This window comes from Oculina patagonica, chromosome 5 (assembly GCF_052425735.1).
Source record: "Oculina patagonica isolate OP01 chromosome 5, crgOcupat, whole genome shotgun sequence".
Lineage (NCBI taxonomy): Eukaryota > Metazoa > Cnidaria > Anthozoa > Scleractinia > Oculinidae > Oculina > Oculina patagonica.
Genome location: NC_135762.1, coordinates 27,703,841 through 27,725,440, shown reverse-complemented (window position 1 = coordinate 27,725,440; position 21,600 = coordinate 27,703,841). Strand labels below are relative to the sequence as shown.

Here is a 21,600-nt window from a genome sequence, read left to right as displayed (position 1 = left end):
AGAACCAGGAGAACCAGGAGAACCACGAGAACCACGAGAACCAGGAAAACCACGAAAACCACGAGAACCACGAGAACCACGAGAACCACGGGAACCAGGAGAGCCACGAGAACCAGGAGAACCAGGAGAATCAGAAGCACCAAGAGAACCAGAAGAACCACGAGAACCAAAACAACCAGGAGAATCACGAGATCCAGAAGAACCACGAAAACCAGAAGAACCACGAGAACCGGAAGAACCAACAGAACCAGAAGAACCACGAGATCCAGAAGAACCACGAGAACCAGAAGAACCTAGAGAACCAGAAGAACCAGGAGCATCACGAGATCCAGAAGAACCACGAGAACCAGAAGAACGAGGAGAACAACGAGAACCAGAAGAACGAGGAGAACCACGAGAACCAGAAGAACCAGGAGAACCAGGAGAACCATGAGAAAAGGAGTACAGAGAACCAGAAGAACCAGAAGAACCACGAGATCCAGGAGAACCACGAGAACCAGAAGAACCAGGAGAATCACGAGAAGAACCAGGCAAACCAGGAGAAAAAGGAGAACAGGAGAACACAAGAACTATGAGAACAAGGAGTACCACGAGAACCAGGAGAACCAGGAGAATACAAAACCAGAGACACGAGAACCAGAAGAACCAGGAGAATCACGAGAAGAACTAGGCGAACCAGGAGAAACAGGAGAACCAGGAGAACCACAAAACTATCAGAAAAGGAGACACAAACAGGAGAAACGAGAACAACGAGAACCACGAGAGCCAGAAGAACCAGGAGAATCACGAGAACCACGAGAACCACGAGAACCAGAAGAACCAGGAGAATCACGAGAACCAGGAGAACCAGAAGAACTAGATACAGGAGACCACGAGAACCAGGAGAACCAGTAGAACAGGAGAACGACGGGAGCCAGGAGACCAGAAAGAACTAGGAGAACCAAGAGAACCAGGAGAACCAGGAGAACCAGGAGAACCAGGAGAACCAGGAGAACCAGGAGAACCACGAAAAAAAACACAACACAAACAAACACGGGAACAGGAGAGCCACAGAACCAGAGAAAAGAATCAAAGCAAAAAAAAAACAAAAACAAAAAAGAAAAACAAAAAAAAAAAAGAGAAAAAAAAAAGAAAAAAAAAAAAGAAAAAAAAAAAACAAAAACAAAAAACTAAGACAAAACAAGAAACAGAAAACAGACAAAACAGGAGAACCACGAGAACCAAAAACAGGAGAACAAAAACAAAAACAGAGAAAGAGAATGAGACAAGGAGACCACGAGAACCAGGAGAACCAGAAGAACCACGAGATCCAGGAGAACCACGAGAACCAGAAGAACCAGGAGAATACGAGAAAAAGGAACCAGGAGAAACAGGAGAACCACAAGAACTATGAGAACAAGGAGTACCACGAGAACCAGGAGAACCAGGAGAATACAAAACAGAAGAACCACGAGAACCAGAAGAACCAGGAGAATACGAGAAGAACTAGGCGAACCAGGAGAAACAGGAGAACAGAGAACCACAACTATCAACAGGAGACAAACAAGAAACGAGACAGAACACGAGAGCCAGAAGAACAGAGAATACAACGAAACGAAACCAAAACAAGAATCACGAAAAGAACAAAAACTATGATACAGGAGTACACGAGAACCAGGAGAACCAGTAGAACCAGGAGAACGACGGGAGCCAGGAGAACCAGAAAGAACTAGGAGAACCAAGAGAACCAGGAGAACCAGGAGAACCAGGAGAATCAGGAGAACCACGAGAACCAGGAAAACCACGAAAACAACGAGAACCACGAGAACCACGGGAACCAGGAGAGCCACGAGAACCAGGAGAACCAGGAGAATCAGAAGCACCAAGAGAACCAGAAGAACCACGAGAACCAGAAGAACCAGGAGAATCACGAGATCCAGAAGAACCACGAAAACCAGAAGAACCACGAGAACTGGAAGAACCAACAGAACCAGAAGAACCGCGAGATCCAGAAGAACCACGAGAACCAGAAGAACCTCGAGAACCAGAAGAACCAGGAGAATCACGAGATCCAGAAGAACCACGAGAACCAGAAGAACCACGAGAACCAGAAGAACCAGGAGAATCACGAGATCCAGAAGACCACGAGAACCAGAAGAACACCAGAACCAGAAGAACCACGAGATCCAGAAGAACCACGAGAACCAGAAGAACCTAGAGAACCAGAAGAACCAGGAGCATCACGAGATCCAGAAGAACCACGAGAACCAGAAGAACGAGGAGAACCACGAGAACCAGAAGAACCAGGAGAACCAGGAGAACCATGAGAACAAGGAGTACCACGAGAACCAGGAGAACCAGAAGAACCACGAGATCCAGGAGAACACGAGAACCAGAAGAACAGGAGAATCACGAGAAGAACCAGGCGAACCAGGAGAAACAGGAGAACCAGGAGAACCACAAGAACTATGAGACAAGGAGTACACGGAACCAGGAGAACAGGAGATTACATCCAGAAGAACACGAGAACCAGAAGAACCAGGAGAATCACGAGAAGAACTAGGCGAACCAGGAGAAACAGGAGAACCAGGAGAACCACAAGAACTATCAACAAGGAGTACACGAGAACAGGAGAACCACGAGAACAACGAGAACCACGAGAGCCAGAAGAACCAGGAGAATCACGAGAACCACGAGAACCACGAGAACCAGAAGAACCAGGAGAATCACGAGAACCAGGAGAACCAGAAGAACTATGATACAGGAGTACACGAGAACCAGGAGAACCAGGAGAACCAGTCGAACCAGGAGAACGACGGGAGCTAGGAGAACAGAAAAACTAGGAGAACAAGAGAACCAGGAGAACCAGGAGAACCAGGAGAAGCAGGAGAACAGGAGAACACGAGAACAAGAACAGGAAAACACGAAAAACGAGAACCAAAGAACACGAGAACCACGGGAACCAGGAGAGCCACGAGAACAAGGAGAACAGGAGATCAGCACCACGGAGAAACCACGAGAACCAGAAGAACAGGAGAATCACAGATCCAGAGAACACGAAAGAACAGAGAACCGGAAGAAAAGAACAGAAGAACCACGAGATCCAGAAGAACCACGAGAACAGAAGAACCTCAGACAGAGAACAGGAGAATCACGAGATCCAGAACACGGACCGGACCACAGAAGACAGAGACGGGAGAACAGAAGAACCTAAGAACCAGAAGAACAGGAGAATACGAGATCCAGGACCAGAGAAAGAAGAACGAGGAGAAACGAGAACAGAAGAACGAGGAGAACCACGAGAACAGAAGAACCAGGAGAACCATGAGAAAAGGAGTACACGAGAACCAGGAGAACCAGGAGAACCACGAGATCCAGGAGAACCACGAGAACCAGAAGAACCAGGAGAATCACGAGAAGAACCAGGCGAACCAGGAGAAACAGGACAACCAGGAGAACCACAAGAACTATGAGAACAAGGAGTACCACGAGAACCAGGAGAACCAGGAGAATTACAAAATCCAGAAGAACCACGAGAACCAGAAGAACCAGGAGAATCACGAGAAGAACTAGGCGAACCAGGAGAAACAGGAGAACCAGGAGAACCACAAGAACTATGAGAAGAAGGAGTACCACGAGAACCAGGAGAACCACGAGAACAACGAGAACCACGAGAGCCAGAAGAACCAGGAGAATCACGAGAACCACGAGAACCACGAGAACCACGAGAACCAGAAGAACCAGGAGAATCACGAGGACCAGGAGAACCAGAAGAACTATGATAACAAGGAGACACGAGAACAGGAGAACCAGGAGAACAGAAGAACTATGATAAAAGGAGTACACGAGAACAGGAGAACCACGGGAACCAGGAGAGCACGAGAACAGAAGAATAGGAGAATACGAGAAAGGAGAACCACGAGAACTACGAGAACCAGAAGAACCAGGAGAATCACGAGAACCAGGAGAACCCGGAGAACTAGAAGAACTATGAAAAAGGAGTACCAGAGAACAGGAGAACCACGAGAACAGAAGAACACGAAACAGAAGAAACAAGAGAAAAACAGATCAGAAGAACCACGAGAACAGAAGAACCTAAGAACAGAAGAACAGGAGAATACGAGATCCAAGAACAGAGAAAGAAGAACGAGGAGAACACGAGAACAGAAGAACGAGGAGAACACGAGAACAGAAGAACAGAAGAACAGGAAAACACGAGAACCACGGGAACCAGGAGAATGAGAAGAAAAGGAGCATAGGAAACACTAGGAGAACTAGGAGAACCGGCAGATCCAGGAGAACCAGGAGAACTTGGAGGACAGGACAACTGGCAGATCCAAGAGAACCAGGAGAACCACGAGAACCACGAGAACTAGGAGAACCAGTAGAACAGGAGAACCAGGTGAACCAGGAAAACTAGGAGAACCAGGAGAACCAGGAGAACTAGGAGAACCGGCAGATCAAGGAGAACCAGGAGAACTAGGAAAACCAGGAAAACCGGCAGTTCCAGGAGAACAAGGAGAACAGGAGAACAGTAGAAAATAGCTGAACGAGAAGTACCGGGGGAACTACGTGAAACAGGACAACCAGGAAAACCAGGAGAACAGCAGAACAACGAGACCCAGGAGAACCAGGATAATCTGAAGAACCAGGAGTTCCAGGAGAACCACAAATACAGGAGAACCACGGAGCCAGGAGAACCAGGAGAACACGAGAACCATGAGAAAAGGAGAACCACAAGAGCCACGAGAACTAGGAGAACCACGAAAACCAGAGAACCAGGAGTACCACGAGAACCACGAGAACCAGAAGAACCAGGAGAACCAGGAGAACCAGTAGAACCAGGAGAACGACGGGAGCCAGGAGAACCAGAAAGAACTAGGAGAACCAAGAGAACCAGGAGAACCAGGAGAACCACGAGAACCACGAGAACCAGGAAAACCACGAAAACCACGAGAACCATACAGGGCACAGAGGAGTCAAGTTTGTCCGCAGTTCAAAATCTCTACCGTGCAAAACGACCTTCAAAAGCCTTTCAAAGCGATCGTGTAAGCCGTTCGTGATACAGACGATACAGCGCCGTCATGCGATTCTTGTTTACAGATGGTCTGGTCATGCGACATCCGCAGACAGCAATGTTTGTGGGCGTTACCAGAGAGACCAGCAGTAAGAAAGAGAGCAAGGGACGAAAGCGATTTGAGGCGAAATTCCGATCCCTCGTTCCTCGCTCAAAATCAAACGTAACGATCTCATTTTTGACATGTGGTTTAAGACTAGTATTCTCTCCCCATACGCTGTAAGAAAATCTTCAAACAAGTCGTTTAAGCTGTATTTCGGGGGACGAGTTTTAGGCAGTTAAAAATTTGTTTTCGTACAATGTGGACCGGAGGATACTGGTGGCGGAAATGCGTCACGAGACATGTGATGTTGCAATACCGTAATGTGTTTCACAAGTAAATTACCACTTTGAAGAGAAAGCATTGTTTTCCACTTTCAATTTCTTCGGATTGCGTTGTTCCTCGTCTGGTAAATTTCGCTTTTCCCGGAGAGCACTATTCATATTTTGAATCTTACCGCCGGTCGAAGGATCAGCTGTTGTTTTGAATTTCGGATTAGTAGCGGTTGATTTCATCTGTCACAGCATGGATCTACACACGACTTCCGTTTCCGCCACCAGTATGCTTCGGGTGACATCGAGCCGATCACGTGGTATAATGTTTCGTCCCTTGTCTTTTTTTCTTCTCGGCACTTCGTGCCTCGTCGCTTCCGAAAAATCGCGCCCTCGGGCCCGATTTTTTTCGCCCCAGGCGACCATTGTCAGTCGTATCACCAGAGATCTGAATTCGTATGCGGCGGTATCACGTACGCTACACGCGCTCGGCGGAAGGCGGCTCCTTGCCCTGTCAAACACGAACACGAACCACGGGAACAGGAGAGCCACGAAACAGGAGAACAGGAGTCGCACCAAACAAAGAACACGAGAACAGAAGAACCAGGAGAACCGGAAGAACAAAGAACAGAAAAAAGATCCAGAACACAGAACAGAAAACAGGAGAATCAATCGAAAGAACAGAAGAAACAAACAAAGAAAGAGATCAGAAAAACGAAAAGAAGAACCTAGAGAACAGAAGAAAGAGATCAGAGATCAGAAACCACGAGAAAAGAAAACGAGGAGAACACGAGAACCAGAAGAACCAGGCGAACCAGGAGAACCATGAGAACAAGGAGTACCACGAGAACCAGGAGAACCAGGAGAACCACGAGATCCAGGAGAACCACGAGAACCAGAAGAACCAGGAGAATCACGAGAAGAACCAGGCGAACCAGGAGAAACAGGAGAACCGGGAGAACCACAAGAACTATGAGAACAAGGAGTACCACGAGAACCAGGAGAACCAGGAGAATTACAAAATCCAGAAGAACCACGAGAACCAGAAGAACCAGGAGAATCACGAGAAGAACTAGGCGAACCAGGAGAAAGAGGAGAACCAGGAGAACCACAAGAACTATGAGAACAAGGAGTACCACGAGAACCAGGAGAACCACGAGAACAACGAGAACCACGAGAGCCAGAAGAACCAGGAGAATCACGAGAACCACGAGAACCACGAGAACCACGAGAACCAGAAGAACCAGGAGAATCACGAGAACCAGGAGAACCAGAAGAACTATGATAACAAGGAGTACCACGAGAACCAGGAGAACCAGGAGAACCAGAAGAACTATGATAACAAGGAGTACCACGAGAACCAGGAGAACCACGGGAACCAGGAGAGCCACGAGAACCAGAAGAATCAGGAGAATCACGAGAACCAGGAGAACCACGAGAACTACGAGAACCAGAAGAACCAGGAGAATCACGAGAACCAGGAGAACCCGGAGAACTAGAAGAACTATGATAACAAGGAGTACCACGAGAACCAGGAGAACCACGAGAACCAGAAGAACCACGAGAACCAGAAGAACCACAGAACGAGAAGAACCACGAGATCCAGAAACCACGAGAACAGAAGAACCTAGAGAACAGAAGCCAGGAGAATCAGAGTCCAGAAGAACCACGAGAACAGAAGAACGAGGAGACACGAGAACAGAAGAACGAGGAGAACCACGAGAACCAGAAGAACAGAAGAACCAGGAAAACCACGAGAACCACGGGAACCAGGAGAATGAGAAGAAACAGGAGCATAAGGAAACACTAGGAGAACTAGGAGAACCGGCAGATCCAGGAGAACCAGGAGAACTTGGAGGACCAGGACAACTGGCAGATCCAAGAGAACCAGGAGAACACGAGAACCACGAGAACTAGGAGAACCAGTAGAACCAGGAGAACCAGGTGAACCAGGAAAACTAGGAGAACCAGGAGAACCAGGAGAACTAGGAGAACCGGCAGATCAAGGAGAACCAGGAGAACTAGGAAAACCAGGAAAACCGGCAGTTCCAGGAGAACAAGGAGAACCAGGAGAACCAGTAGACATAGCTGAACGAGAAGTACCGGGGGAACTACGTGAAACAGGACAACCAGGAAAACCAGGAGAACCAGCAGAACAACGAGACCCAGGAGAACCAGGATAATCTGAAGAACCAGGAGTTCCAGGAGAACCACAAATACCAGGAGAACCACGGAGCCAGGAGAACCAGGAGAACCACGAGAACCATGAGAAACAGGAGAACCACAAGAGCCACGAGAACTAGGAGAACCACGAAAACCACGAGAACCAGGAGTACCACGAGAACCACGAGAACCAGAAGAACCAGGAGAACCAGGAGAACCAGTAGAACCAGGAGAACGACGGGAGCCAGGAGAACCAGAAAGAACTAGGAGAACCAAGAGAACCAGGAGAACCAGGAGAACCACGAGAACCACGAGAACCAGGAAAACCACGAAAACCACGAGAACCATCACAGGGCACAGAGGAGTCAAGTTTGTCCGCAGTTCAAAATCTCTACCGTGCAAAACGACCTTCAAAAGCCTTTCAAAGCGATCGTGTAAGCCGTTCGTGATACAGACGATACAGCGCCGTCATGCGATTCTTGTTTACAGATGGTCTGGTCATGCGACATCCGCAGACAGCAATGTTTGTGGGCGTTACCAGAGAGACCAGCAGTAAGAAAGAGAGCAAGGGACGAAAGCGATTTGAGGCGAAATTCCGATCCCTCGTTCCTCGCTCAAAATCAAACGTAACGATCTCATTTTTGACATGTGGTTTAAGACTAGTATTCTCTCCCCATACGCTGTAAGAAAATCTTCAAACAAGTCGTTTAAGCTGTATTTCGGGGGACGAGTTTTAGGCAGTTAAAAATTTGTTTTCGTACAATGTGGACCGGAGGATACTGGTGGCGGAAATGCGTCACGAGACATGTGATGTTGCAATACCGTAATGTGTTTCACAAGTAAATTACCACTTTGAAGAGAAAGCATTGTTTTCCACTTTCAATTTCTTCGGATTGCGTTGTTCCTCGTCTGGTAAATTTCGCTTTTCCCGGAGAGCACTATTCATATTTTGAATCTTACCGCCGGTCGAAGGATCAGCTGTTGTTTTGAATTTCGGATTAGTAGCGGTTGATTTCATCTGTCACAGCATGGATCTACACACGACTTCCGTTTCCGCCACCAGTATGCTTCGGGTGACATCGAGCCGATCACGTGGTATAATGTTTCGTCCCTTGTCTTTTTTCTTCTCGGCACTTCGTGCCTCGTCGCTTTCCGAAAAAAATCGTCGCCCTTCGGGCCACGATTTTTTTCGCCCCAGGCGACCATTGTCAGAATACGATATCACCAGACGATCTGCAAACAAGTATCGTATGACGGCGTTTGTATCACGTACGCTTACACGATCGCTTTGAAGATCGTTTTGCACGGAGAGATTTGAATGCGGACAAACTTGACTCCTCTGTGCCCTGTGGAACCATGAGAACCACGAGAACACGAGAACCACGGGAACCAGGAGAGCCACGAGAACCAGGAGAACCAGGAGAATCAGAGACAAGAGAACAGAAGAACACAGAACAGAAGAACAGGAGAAGGAAGAAAAAGAACAGAAAACACGAGATCCAGAAGAACCACGAGAACAGAAGAACCAGGAGATCAAAGTCAGAACACGGAACAGAAGAACCACCAGAACAGAAAAGATCCAAAAAACGAGAAAGAAGAATAGAGAACAGAAGAACCAGGAGAATACAAGAAAAACGAGAAAAAAGAACGAGAGAAACAAAAGAAGAAAGGAAGGAGAACATAGAACAAGGAGTACACGAGAACCAGGAGAACAGGAGAAACGAGATCCAGGAGAAACAGAACAGAAGAAGGAGAATCACGAGAAGAACCAGGCGAACCAGGAGAAAAGGAGAACCGGGAGAACCACAAGAACTATGAGAACAAGGAGTACCACGAGAACAGGAGAACCAGGAGAATTACAAAATCCAGAAGAACACGAGAACAGAAGAACCAGGAGAATACGAGAAGAACTAGGCGAACCAGGAGAAACAGGAGAACCAGGAGAACCACAAGAACTATGAGAACAAGGAGTACCACGAAAACAGGAGAACCACGAGAACAACGAGAACCACGAGAGCAGAAGAACCAGGAGAATCACGAGAACCAGGAGAACAGAAGAACCAGGAGAATACGAGAACCAGGAGAACCAGGAGAAAAGGAGAACAGGAGAACCACGAGAACAACGAGAACCAGGAGAACAGAAGAACCAGGAGAATCACGAGAACACGAGAAAGAAGAACTATGAGAACAAGGAGTACCACGAGAACCAGGAGAACCAGGAGAACAGAAGAACTATGATAACAAGGAGTACCACGAGAACCAGGAGAACCACGGGAACCAGGAGAGCCACGAGAACCAGAAGAACCAGGAGAATCACGAGAACCAGGAGAACCACGAGAACCACGAGAACCAGAAGAACCAGGAGAATCACGAGAACCAGGAGAACCCGGAGAACTAGAAGAACTATGATAACAAGGAGTACCACGAGAACCAGGAGAACCACGAGAACCAGAAGAACCACGAGAACCAGAAGAACCAGGAGAATCACTAGAACCAGGAGAACCAGAAGAACCACGAGAACCAGAAGAACCAGGAGAATCACGAGAACCAGGAGAGCCACGAGAACCAGAAGAACCACGAGAACCAGAAGAACCAGGAGAATCACGAGAACCAGGAGAACCAGGAGAACCAGAAGAACCACGAGAACCAGAAGAACCAGGAGAATCACGAGATCCAGAAGAACCACGAGAACCAGAAGAACCACGAGAACTAGAAGAACCAACAGAACCAGAAGAACCACGAGATCCAGAAGAACCAGAAGAACCACGAGAACCAGAAGAACCAACAGAACCAGAAGAACCACCAGATCCAGAAGAACCACGAGAACCAAAAAACTGAGAAAAAGAAAGGAGAATACGAGATCCAGAAGAACCACGAGAACCAGGAGAATCACGAGAACCAGAAGAACCACCAGAACCAGAAGAACCACGAGATCCAGAAGAACCACGAGAACCAGAAGAACCTAGAGGACCAGAAGAACCTGGAAAACCAGGAGAAACAGGAGAACCAGGAGAACCAGGAGAACCACAAGAACTATGAGAACAAGGAGAATCACGAGATCCAGAAGAACCACGAGAACTGGAAGAACCAGGATAACCAGGAGAACCACGAGAACCTGTAGAACCAGGATAACCACGAGAACCACGAGAACCACGTTAACCACGAGAACTAGGAGAACCAGGAGAACCACGAGAACCTGTAGAACCAGGAGAACCAGGTGAACCAGGAAAACTAGGAGAACCAGGAGAACTAGGAGAACCGGCAGATTCTGGAGAACCAGGAGAACTAGGAAAACCAGGAAAACCGGCAGATCCAGCAGAACCACGAGAACCAGGAGAACCAGTAAAAACAGGTAGACATAGACAGACATAGACATAATTTATTTATACACGAAGAGCTTAGGAGCCGTAGCTCGTTAAAACGCTCTCGTGAAATGAAAAAGGTTTAAAAATTACAAATAAAAGACGGTTAAAAGGGGTAAAAAGTGTATATGTACATAATTGTGAATTATGACATGAATAAATAGAAATCTATATAAATATAATTCTAGGTAAAAGGTAATTACAATTTCAATTAAAAAGGTGTCTAAAATTACAATAGAAAGTTCATTAAAAAATTACAATTGGTGAACGAGAAGAACCGGGGGAACCACGTGAAACAGGACAACCAGGAAAACCAGGAGAACCAGGAGAACCACGAGACCCAGGAGAACCAGGATAACCTGAAGAACCAGGAGTTCCAGGAGAACCACAAGTACCAGGAGAACCACGGGAGCCAGGAGAACCACGAGAACCACGAGAACCATGAGAAACAGGAGAACCACAAGAACCACGAGAACTAGGAGAACCACGAAAACCACGAGAACCAGGAGTACCACGAGAACCACGAGAACCAGAAGAACCAGGAGAACCAGGAGAACCAGGAGAACGACGGGAGCCAGGAGAACCAAGAGAACCAGGAGAACCAGGAGAACCAGGAGAACCAGGAGAACCAGGAGAACCAGGAAAACCAGGAGAACCACGAGAACCACGAGAAACTATCATCAGCATTATCTGAATATGGGTGGTTTTCACTGACACGCCACTATCACGCCGTGAAAATATAAATCCTGAACTATTGAGTCAATAAGATCAAGAATATTACAGGTTGTAGAAACTTCTATATAAACTACTTGTCCAAGTCTCAGGTCTGTGCGTTATTCGATCTGTACTCGAGTTATCTGTCACGCAAATTTAGAGAGCACAGTACAGAAACGCCATGTTGGAGCCAAGCTGCTCATACTTCAACAAGACGGCCGGAAATCAATGAAAACATCTGGTATTAAATTTTGCTACATAAAGCGTCAGATCACCCTCATGAACAAGTCACATTCACATAAAGACTTCTTGCAAAACCTCAACTGTTCAGATTGTTAAAAATCGCAGGATGAGGCATTTTTTTAGAAAACGTGACAGCCTGCTTCTGCTTCTCGTGTGGCATTAAACTCCGGATCGCTCCACAATCCATCCAGAATCGATCCGGGTCGATCCAGGATCGATTCTGGTCGATTCTGGATCGATGCAGATCGATCCGAATCGAGTCTGAATTGAAGCTCTTTTTGGGACCAGGGTTTATTAAATATTCCTCCATACATAAAACAACTAGATTATTTCATTTGCAACCAATGGAAATTTGATAGATAGACACTGATCTGCGGATTAGATCATACAATGAAATAATCAAGAAGAGAATTAAATATAGGTACTAGCAAATACAACAATAAATCTTAATTGCCTTCGGCGTGGGTTTGTGGGAAACTTTAAAAAGCTGAAAACTGCAGATAAAAGCTTGCTTGCTATCCAAAGAGCTTATTACCGCATGCACCAAATTCTGAGTCAAAGTGAAAATACTACGAAAATTAAGCAAGACTACAACGTGCTAGCGTGTTGTCTCGCCGTTGGTTGTATCTTATGTCTTGTGACTTACATACGATACAGAGTGCGCAATCTAGAAATCGTCTTAGTCGACGTCACGTCAGGGTCTTCTTTCCTCTCCTCTTCTGGCTTATTTGAGGAAGCACTAGGTTGATTATCACAAGGAACATGATAACGATAAAAAAAAGTCTGGAGCGAATTTCGAAAAGCTGCCGTTTTGAGAGTTACCTCTTCGTCGGAGCTTACGATAAAGGCTAACGCACGAACCGTCAGTTTTTCAAAATTTGATTTTTCGGTTTATTTATCTTCATTACTTTCCTGTTGATAATAAACTAACTGTTTCATTTTCCCGCCTACGCAACTAATAAGTTTGTGCCTTAAGGAAGGAATGATACTGGCTTGGATCAAGCCATTACATTGTTGCCCCCGATCGGCTACTTAACAATTATTCCACGAGCGCGCGTTGGATATGACATGGTGAATAGCGAGCGAGGCGCCTAGCGCCGAGTTGGCTATAACGATCTCATACTCAACAAGCGCGAGTGAAAAAAATGTTTAACTAGAAACGCCCAAAGAAATGCAATATTTTAGCTTCCCAGCTGTTTTGGTTGACGCGCCGTATCGGCTACCATATTTAAGGTCAATGGTATATGAGCTAATACACCATTGCCTGTTAACCAATCAGAACTCAGGAATTAAAATAAAACATTGCTAGTGTTTAATAAGAAAGAACCACCCTACAGCCAATTGATCATGATTTCCGCGTAGGGACTGCATGCAGAACCGATTTCTCGACATAATTACCCTTTGTTGCCTGTTGTAATAGAATCGAGAGTCGACGGAGTTTGATTGTATAATTGGAGGCCGTCATTTAATTTTGACCAAATCCTGAGAGAAAATGTGTCACTTCTAGTTGAACTTGTTTTCTACTAGTAGTCAGTTATGATACAATAATAGCCAAGTGTTATCGACCACATCACTGTCGTACAAATCTAAAGCAGTTTACAATACTTTTCCAGGGTCCTAAAATTTGGAATTCTCTACCAGAATCGATCACTGGTTCGAGTAGCTTCTCTTCTTTTAAGAAAAAATGATTAAATTTCTAATAAAATGAGTCTGAAATTGGCCTAGCTGCACATTCACAGCGAAATTACAAACTTATTGCTAACCCGATGTGGCCTCCCTCATAAGCCTTGTGGTTTCTTGGAGGTCTCCTCGCCCTATCTTTTTAAGTTATTTTAATTTGTATGTTTAATTTTGAAGTGGCAAATAAATGATGATGATGATGATGATGAACTCTGGGAGAAGTGTTGGCCATATGGGTCCTTATGGTTAGGGCGCTGGACTCCGGATCGAGCGGTCTGGGTTCGAGCCCTGGGCGGGGTCATTGCGTTGTATTCTTGGGCAAGACACTTTACTTTCACAGTGCCTCTCTCCACCCAGATGTATGAATGGGTACCGGCGAGAGAGAAAAAATAAGTACTAATTTACGTGAATGTAAAAACAACAACAACATAAAACTAATTCTGCATGTAGTCTTTTCTCTCAGCTTTTCACTGAAATAACGCCGTACTCGCGCCATATTTATTATTATTTCAATGATGAAAATATGTCTTTGCTCTTTGATAAACTAGTACAAATTTTTTGTTTCAATGTGATAATGACGACTGAAAAGAAACTTAATTATTCTGCAAGATTTCTCTTGAGTGAGACAAGTTTGTTTTTCAAAACTTCAATATCTGCAATAAGAGTGGAGTATTTACAGTCGTCCATTGATTCAGTCGAACTCTCTCTTGTGGGACACTTCAACTTATCTCCATTTTGTAATAGCGGCAAATCTTGCATAGAGGCTTCGTTTTCTTCTATTACTGAAATGTCGTTAGAACTTTCCCCAGAACAGCCATGCCTCTGCTTACTATCACAACCAAGTTCTTCATCTCCGTCTGTTTTTAACACATCGCGTAGCTTAAACATTAAGGTCTTGATTTCATCCAGGTCTCCGCCAACAGTTTTGAAAGTGTCTTGTAGCATTGTCAATTTTTCGTACATTGTAAAGTCATTTTCCAGCTGGGCGTGGTCCGATTCTTTACACATAATATCATCCATTTCTAGGGGTAAGGAATCGAAATCTTGTTCTACACTTTCATTGGAGTTAGCTGCAGCTTCCAGCGCAAGGTTGCTCGTAGATGATTGGTCGATATCATGTTGGTCCCACATCTCGGCTTCCGAAGCAGAATCATGCTGAAGCGACATCGTGAAATTTAGAATTGTTGAATAGATTTTTAAACGTCCAACTTCCTGTTTATAGCTCAGCAACTCAGGCTACCGACAAGACAATAATTTTAACTTTAGGACATGACGTAACAAAGACCATAGAGTGCACGTCACAAGGAATTCGATCTACTGCGCGCGCTCTGGCGCGCTTTCTACACGTTCTAAAACCCTATTATGAAACAGCTCCGCGCACAATTGGCTTTTTATTGGTTGGGTCTCTAGGTGTAAAACATTTACGTGAAATTAAATGCAAAGAGCAAGAAAATCTAGAATATACCCCAGTTGGAGTGAAGCTGGACTCCTCCAGTCGTTAAGCATCGCAGTAAAAACGAGGAAGGTTAGGAGAGAGAACAATTTAAAAATTTCGGTGCAGCCCCAGGAAGTTATACGCATTTTTAGCCAAACGCATCAGACTCGATGCGTTCGGATATGTAAATGATGATGATGATGACGACGACTGATGATGATGATGATTATTATTATTACTATTATTATTACGCGAAAACGCCGACACTGGTGGAAACTTCTTTTTGTGAACAGAAATGGAAAGGGGCATTTTTTCTTTGTTGTTTACCTGGGTAATCTGTGCGGGCGTACAAGTCCCGAGCTGTGCTAAAAACAATGGGTCTTTCATTTGTTTGTGCAGACCAGGCTAACAGGTTCTTAAAATGAGTTAGTGAGTCTGTGACAGCGGCAGATCTCGGGGGAGGGTACAGGGGGTGCTACCCCCCCCCCCCCTCCCCCAGATGGCCTACCGATTTCTAATACAACTAGTATCATGCAAAAGAAGTCATCAGTTACGCCATGCCATTATGGTGCACCCCCTCCTAAGAAAAATCCTGGATCCCCCCTGTGTGGCATAAACGAACCACAAGATTCCAGGGTATCAACACGTGTACTTTGTCAACAGACACAATATGTAACAAAATCTTTATTAAATTAAAAAAGTCACTGCTGTTAGTTCTTTTTCAGCGTACAATCAGCGTAACGTTACTGACTCTATAAGTTTCTTTCAGAGTTATTTGTAAAATACATATAGCACGCTGTATAAGTAGAATGATATCGGCCTCGTTTAAATTAGCTGTTAAGTCGTCATGCAACACTTTTTCCAGAAGTATGATGAACATTGTGAGGTTCAATGAGCTGATGAGCTGTCACGCAACACTTCCAAAAGCATTGTGTAGTGAGCCAAAACGGATGCACATGAGTACACATGTGCAAAACTCGGGAGAATTGGTTTAAGTGAAGATTAAAAAGTGTAATAAATAAAAATTGCTAATAAAATATGGGGTAAGTGTTTCCTTGCAAACTAAAATTTGAGTGGCAAGGCTCACTTTAGAACAAAAGTCTTCCATTCCATCAATCAAGAAAGATCATAGCAAACAGCAGATCTGTAAATTATTCTTCCTTTAACAGAATGGTACCATGTTCACGGAAACAAATGCCACAATGTTAAGTTTTCCCTACTACAAAGCTTAGCACAGGGTTTATAAAACTTAAATTAACCTTGCGGGCACAGTTTCACCTAGCAGAGAAGAACAAGGACTGTCATACAAAAAATGGATACAACCAATACAATAAGATTCATGTATCAGGAACCTTCAGTATTAGTCATTCAAGTCATTCAGTTTTGCATGTCATAAAATTACAGAATGAAGTGTGCAACTAACAGGCTTTGCAACCATGAATACATACTGGGTGACCTTGCGGGATATTCTTGCTTTGCATTCCACTATTCCTTCTAAACCACTGGTACTGCAAATGACTGAACTTGTAGCTCAGTGAATTAAGGTAACATGACACCATCAGCTCTCTCAATAGGTTCATTGTCTTTCAAATGCTAGATCACATTTCCAAGTTGATGCCACCGATTTGGGTTGTCACATTTTTCCTCATTTCAGTGCTTCTTCTTTTTCCTCTTTTTCTTCTTCTTCTCTTGCTTTTCATCACTGTCTGATTCCTCTGAACTGCTGCTACTGTCCGAACTGTCGCTGCTACTAGAAGGGCTACTGCTGTCGTCAGATGAGTCGCTGCTGTCTGTTGTTGAAGAGTCGTCGGAATCAGACTCATCACTTTCATCGTTGCTCTCACTGCTGCTTTCAGGAAATTACAATATAAAAAATCTTTAATAGGAGTGCTTCTCGTACCATCATAAAAATAACACAGAAAGTAAATTATCAAAAGGCCCTTTAGGCATTTGGTGGTGGACAAAACACTGACCCCCAGTCCATAGACTGCCCCAATGGACTACCCCTAAAGTACCATTCAGAATGAAAACTATTTACTGAGCTGCTGTTAAACTCACATTACACATACCTTGTTTACTTATGGCAACTCTAGCCGCCTTTTAGAATAAATTACACTATTTCATAAACATCCACTGACCTGAAAAAGTGAAGACTCCGACTCGTGCGTATGGTACCTTTGCTTGTGTCCTTATTTTCTTCGACCTCAGTTGACAAAATAACTTTCTGCTATTTAACTTTGGTAAATACCAGGTGCCTTAGACAAGCTAACTAGCATTTCAATCCATTTTCAAGTTACATTTACAGAGTGTGAAGATTGATTGATTGATTGATTGATTGATTGATTGATTGATTGATTGGTAGATGGATTGAATTAAGTCTATACTTGTTGCAATCGGCAGATGTTAATTTAGTATAATATTCAAAATGGTAGCTAGAGGCCTACGTTGGTGTACTGGCCGAAAGTAAACAAGGTACGTGCAATGTGAGTATTACAGCAGCTCAGTAAATAGACTACTCACTTGGAACAGTACTTTCCTTTTTAGTACATTTTAGTGTAGTCCATTTGGGTTTTTTCATCAGGGTAGTCCATGGTCTGGGGGTCAGTGTTCTGTCCACCACCCTTTAGGCCACCTAATGACACATGCACAGTTTTGTGCAAGTATACAGTTCAAGCTTTTCAGTACAGTAAAATCCCACGTATAAGAACCTGGATTTTTTAATTTACCTTATTACATGAAATTTTCGCGACACGTTAATTTCGTGATTTTGAGGTGGGCATATTTCGCGACACATAAATTTCGCGATTTTGCGAAAATTTTGTATTTTGCATCACTTTAAATTCGCGTTTTTGAGTAAAACACAATTGACATTTCCTTGGCAATATTATTTAACATGTCCTTGAATTAAATAAAACGACTTCATCAAAGGAACAATAACGTCAAAATTAACAAAAATGCAAGGGCGGTAATAGCAAGTATGTCATGTTTGTACGTGCATAAGTTATTGTTCTTGAGTCAATTGATGACAACATCCATTTACACTGAAAATCGTCCTTCCTTCAGGGTACTAAACTTATTTTTTATTGTTGATATAATGCGAGTCACTTAATTTTCGCGGCATGTTATGTTCGTGACACTTATTGTTCGCGTCACTTTAATTTCGCGATTTTTTTGGAATTGCGAAATTCGCGAAATTAAAGGCAAAAAGTGTCACGAAAATTTCATGTAATAAGGTAGCCTAAACAGGTTCTAATATAAATGGTACTTAAAGCAAATTTAGACTACCAAGGTTCTTTACTAAGTTCTTAATTTTCATATTAATTTCATTTAAATATGCTATAAATACCATAAATATAACATATTTAAATATAATCAGATAATGATCTAAATTCAGCAGTTTCTACCTATACACTTTTACAGCAACTCCACTGATAAGAACCTATTAACTTCAAATTTTATCCTTAATGGGTTCTTATGTGGAGGGGGCTTAAAATAAAAATTTTAGCTTACCGGTAACAGGTTCTTATACGCAGATTTTTACTGTATTCTACAATTATTGCAATGTGAACTGGCCCGATATGACCTGTGTTGATACACAGTGAGTAAGCTGAGTCTGTGCCTGGCCAAGTGGCCCAAAGTGCTGGAGCTAATCCCGGTTTCTGTAGCATTAACCCCCCTCCATGGATGGGATGCTAGTCCATAGCAGGGTTATCCCCAGCATTATTTCGGCTTTAGTTACTTTTAGTGGTGCCGCGCTCTATAGGAAACGACTGTCTAAATGCACGCGCTAAATGACAAATTTTATTGCGCAACCAAAAACTGTCTAAAAACGATAAAAATGTTTGGTTGCGGTCAGTTCTACTCCGGTTTGCTTGGGTTAGTTCCACTCATGGTTTGCTTGCGGTTTGTTCCATTCCAGTTTGCTTGCAGTTAGTTCCACTCCGGTTTGCTTGCGGTTAGTTTACTCCAGTTTGCTTGCGGTTAGTTTCACTCCGGTTTGCTTGCGGTTAGCTTTTATTTGTTAGTAAGGCAGCATTTTTAAAAATTAATAATTGTATCACTCACCTAGTACTACTTTTGTTTACGCCATTTTGCGCGTGCATTTAGACAGTTGTTTTTCCTATAGAGCGTGGCACTACTAAAAGTAACTAAAGCCATTATTTCGGCAGTACCCATTTATACACCTGAGTGGAGAGAAGCGATATGAGAGTGAAGTGTCTTGCCCAAGAACACAACACAGTGACCCTGGCCAGCACTCGAACTCGGGCCGTTCTGTAGGGCTACATCAGCAGTATGAAAATTGTATGTGGCTCAAATCTTGGGAGTTCAAATAAATGTCCCCAGGGTTTATTTGAGGAAATATAACATCTAAGTAAACATAATTAATTGTATTATAAAAGAACAATAATTATTTATACCTTTTCTTTGACGTTTTTTTCTCCTTGTCAAGAGCCTCACTAGGAACAAGGTATCAAATTTTCATGTCAGATATATAATCATTATTAATAATAGGATCATGTCTATTATAGGGGCACACAGCCTCCTAGCCCTAAACAAAATGGTGGTTAGAAAAATCATCTATAGCCCCGGGGGGGGGGGGGGGTACTAGACATATTCGGGTGGGGGTGCGGCCCGGCTCCTAAACTCTGACCCTATTTAAGACCGGCCTCTGATTTTCCCCCCTGTTTGACAGATGCCAATTTTTTTCCCCTTCTGACATGACAAGTACCTCACTGGCTCTGTTGTGATCATGATTAGCTAGTATCATGCGAATACGAGGATCGGATACCTGTTCACTTCGGCTATACACCTATCCTGTTTAACTTTGGTCATGCCCGTTAGGACAAAGGGGTGAAATACCGTTCGACAGAAGCCTGAAAACCATACCCTATCGGGCCGCACGTCCCCAGCCCTGGAGTGCCCCCCCCCCCCAGCATTATTATTAGCATTATCTCTTGACAACAGTCTAATATATTAGCTTAGTACTTTTAAGGCCAAGAAGTTACCTTTTAGCTGTATCAGTGTTTTCACTAGAAGATTTCATTAACTTCATTTTCTTTTTAACGATCGTTGTCCTTGAATCTCGTTGTAAGTACTTTCGTTTGTTATTGCATTCATAAGTCCAGTGACCCATTTGTAAACACTTCTGACACCTTTGATTTCCCGCCTGTTCTTGCCTTGAAAATGAAAAAAAAACTTAGTAATATATTTAGATGAAAATGTTATAGAGTAAACAGTAGTGCAGTATGAACAGGAAAGTCAAAGATTCCAACCAAATTTCTCACCTTTTCTTGTTGAGAACGTACGATCTTGCTACGGACGCCATCTTGTTTTGTCAATGGTACCCAGTCCCCTTTCTGAAATATGTTAATGGTACCCAGACCTCTTTCTGATCCAATATTTAGCTCTTTAACGCACCAACTTTTTATTTTTCCCCCCCCCCCCCCCCCCCCCCTGGACTGACCTAGAATAACAGAACTCTACTACATCCTCACACCTATAAAACAAAAAATGTACCTCTTTCTTTTTTTTATTCTTATGTAAGTTGTTTTTCGTTGCAGATTTTTCGGAAGGCTACAGGCAAATGAAGCACTTTTGCGGAAACAAATGTTTCCCTGTCTAGCCACCAGGAAGCACATGTTTCGGATAATCAGCATATCAAAAACATTTTACGCTTCTGGTACGTGATTCATTTGAGGCTAGAACAGGAAAACAAATGTTTCTGCAATGTTTATGCTGCAGCTGTGTTTAGTTCGTAGGCCCTGGCAACCAGAGGCATGGATTTCCGCAGGGCTAAACGTCTCGACAGGATTCTGTGCATTTCTCTGATTGGTCCATTGACAGTACTGGAAAAACGGTGCTGTTCCTATTGCTGAGTTAACTTATGATTCCCTGCAGACACGTCTCATAGAGGACATAGATATTGTGCATTTGTTCTAAAAAGTATAAAAATAGTATAGAATAAAGTGATTTCATTTCATCCGTGAAACAATATCTAACAGTTTGTGCGTTATAGTCAAAGCTAAAGGCCACTATTAAAACAAAAGAAAAAAATGGAATTAGTGTCTAAAAACGTATTAACTATTTCACGGGTTTAGTAAAATCACTCTAACACTGCCGTTCTTTATTCTTCTAAGTTTATTACTTTTCTTTTGAAGATGCTTTATCAGTTTTCCAAATGGTAAAGAAAATTGATATTGCGCATTTTCTGGAAATATCCATTCCCCAAGGAAGGTCATGAAGCTAAACTGGAATTTCCAGTCAAAGAGCGGTGGGGTGTTATACCAGAAACCCATGGGTTTCTGGTTATAAAACCAAAAAAAAAAAAAGGCACTCACATTCCACGGGAGGGGTGTGGTTATTTTCTGGCACTACCCATTTCATGAATGGGGCAGAACAACAGACATAAGGTAAATACCAAACAGTTTGTACATTTATTTGCATTTAGCATACAATTCTGTGGACAACAGGTAAATTTATACTTTCTTCCCCATCTATTTACAAGCGGCCTACACTAAAGGAAGAAATTACATTAAATTTAAACTACCCTACATTCTTTAAGCCCCTAGATTGATCTGCATAAAATAATTTTTCCACTCACATAAACAGCTTATTTTTTATGGAGAGAAGTCTAA

At 43.6% G+C, this 21,600-nt stretch overlaps 2 protein-coding genes across 3 annotated transcripts; both read right to left on the bottom strand.

The window, feature by feature from the left end:
• Positions 1-13,974: 13,974 nt before the first annotated feature.
• LOC144654434 (uncharacterized) lies at positions 13,975-14,790 on the bottom strand. The gene has a single exon (XM_078514585.1). The coding sequence runs from the start codon at positions 14,695-14,697 to the stop codon at positions 14,128-14,130; it is 570 nt and encodes a 189-aa protein (XP_078370711.1). The 5' UTR covers positions 14,698-14,790; the 3' UTR covers positions 13,975-14,127.
• An 841-nt stretch (positions 14,791-15,631) lies between these two features.
• Positions 15,632-20,336, bottom strand: LOC144654463 (uncharacterized). Of its 2 annotated transcripts, none has more exons than XM_078514618.1 (4): positions 20,251-20,336; positions 19,972-20,142; positions 19,384-19,422; positions 15,632-16,814 (listed from the first exon to the last, which is right to left on the bottom strand). In XM_078514618.1, exons 1-4 carry the CDS (start codon positions 20,289-20,291, stop codon positions 16,616-16,618), a joined length of 450 nt encoding a protein of 149 aa, XP_078370744.1. In that variant the 5' UTR covers positions 20,292-20,336; the 3' UTR covers positions 15,632-16,615. The 2 variants fall into 2 exon arrangements, with proteins under 2 accessions (XP_078370744.1, XP_078370745.1); XM_078514619.1 differs by having other exon boundaries at positions 15,632-16,811.
• Positions 20,337-21,600: the final 1,264 nt, after the last annotated feature.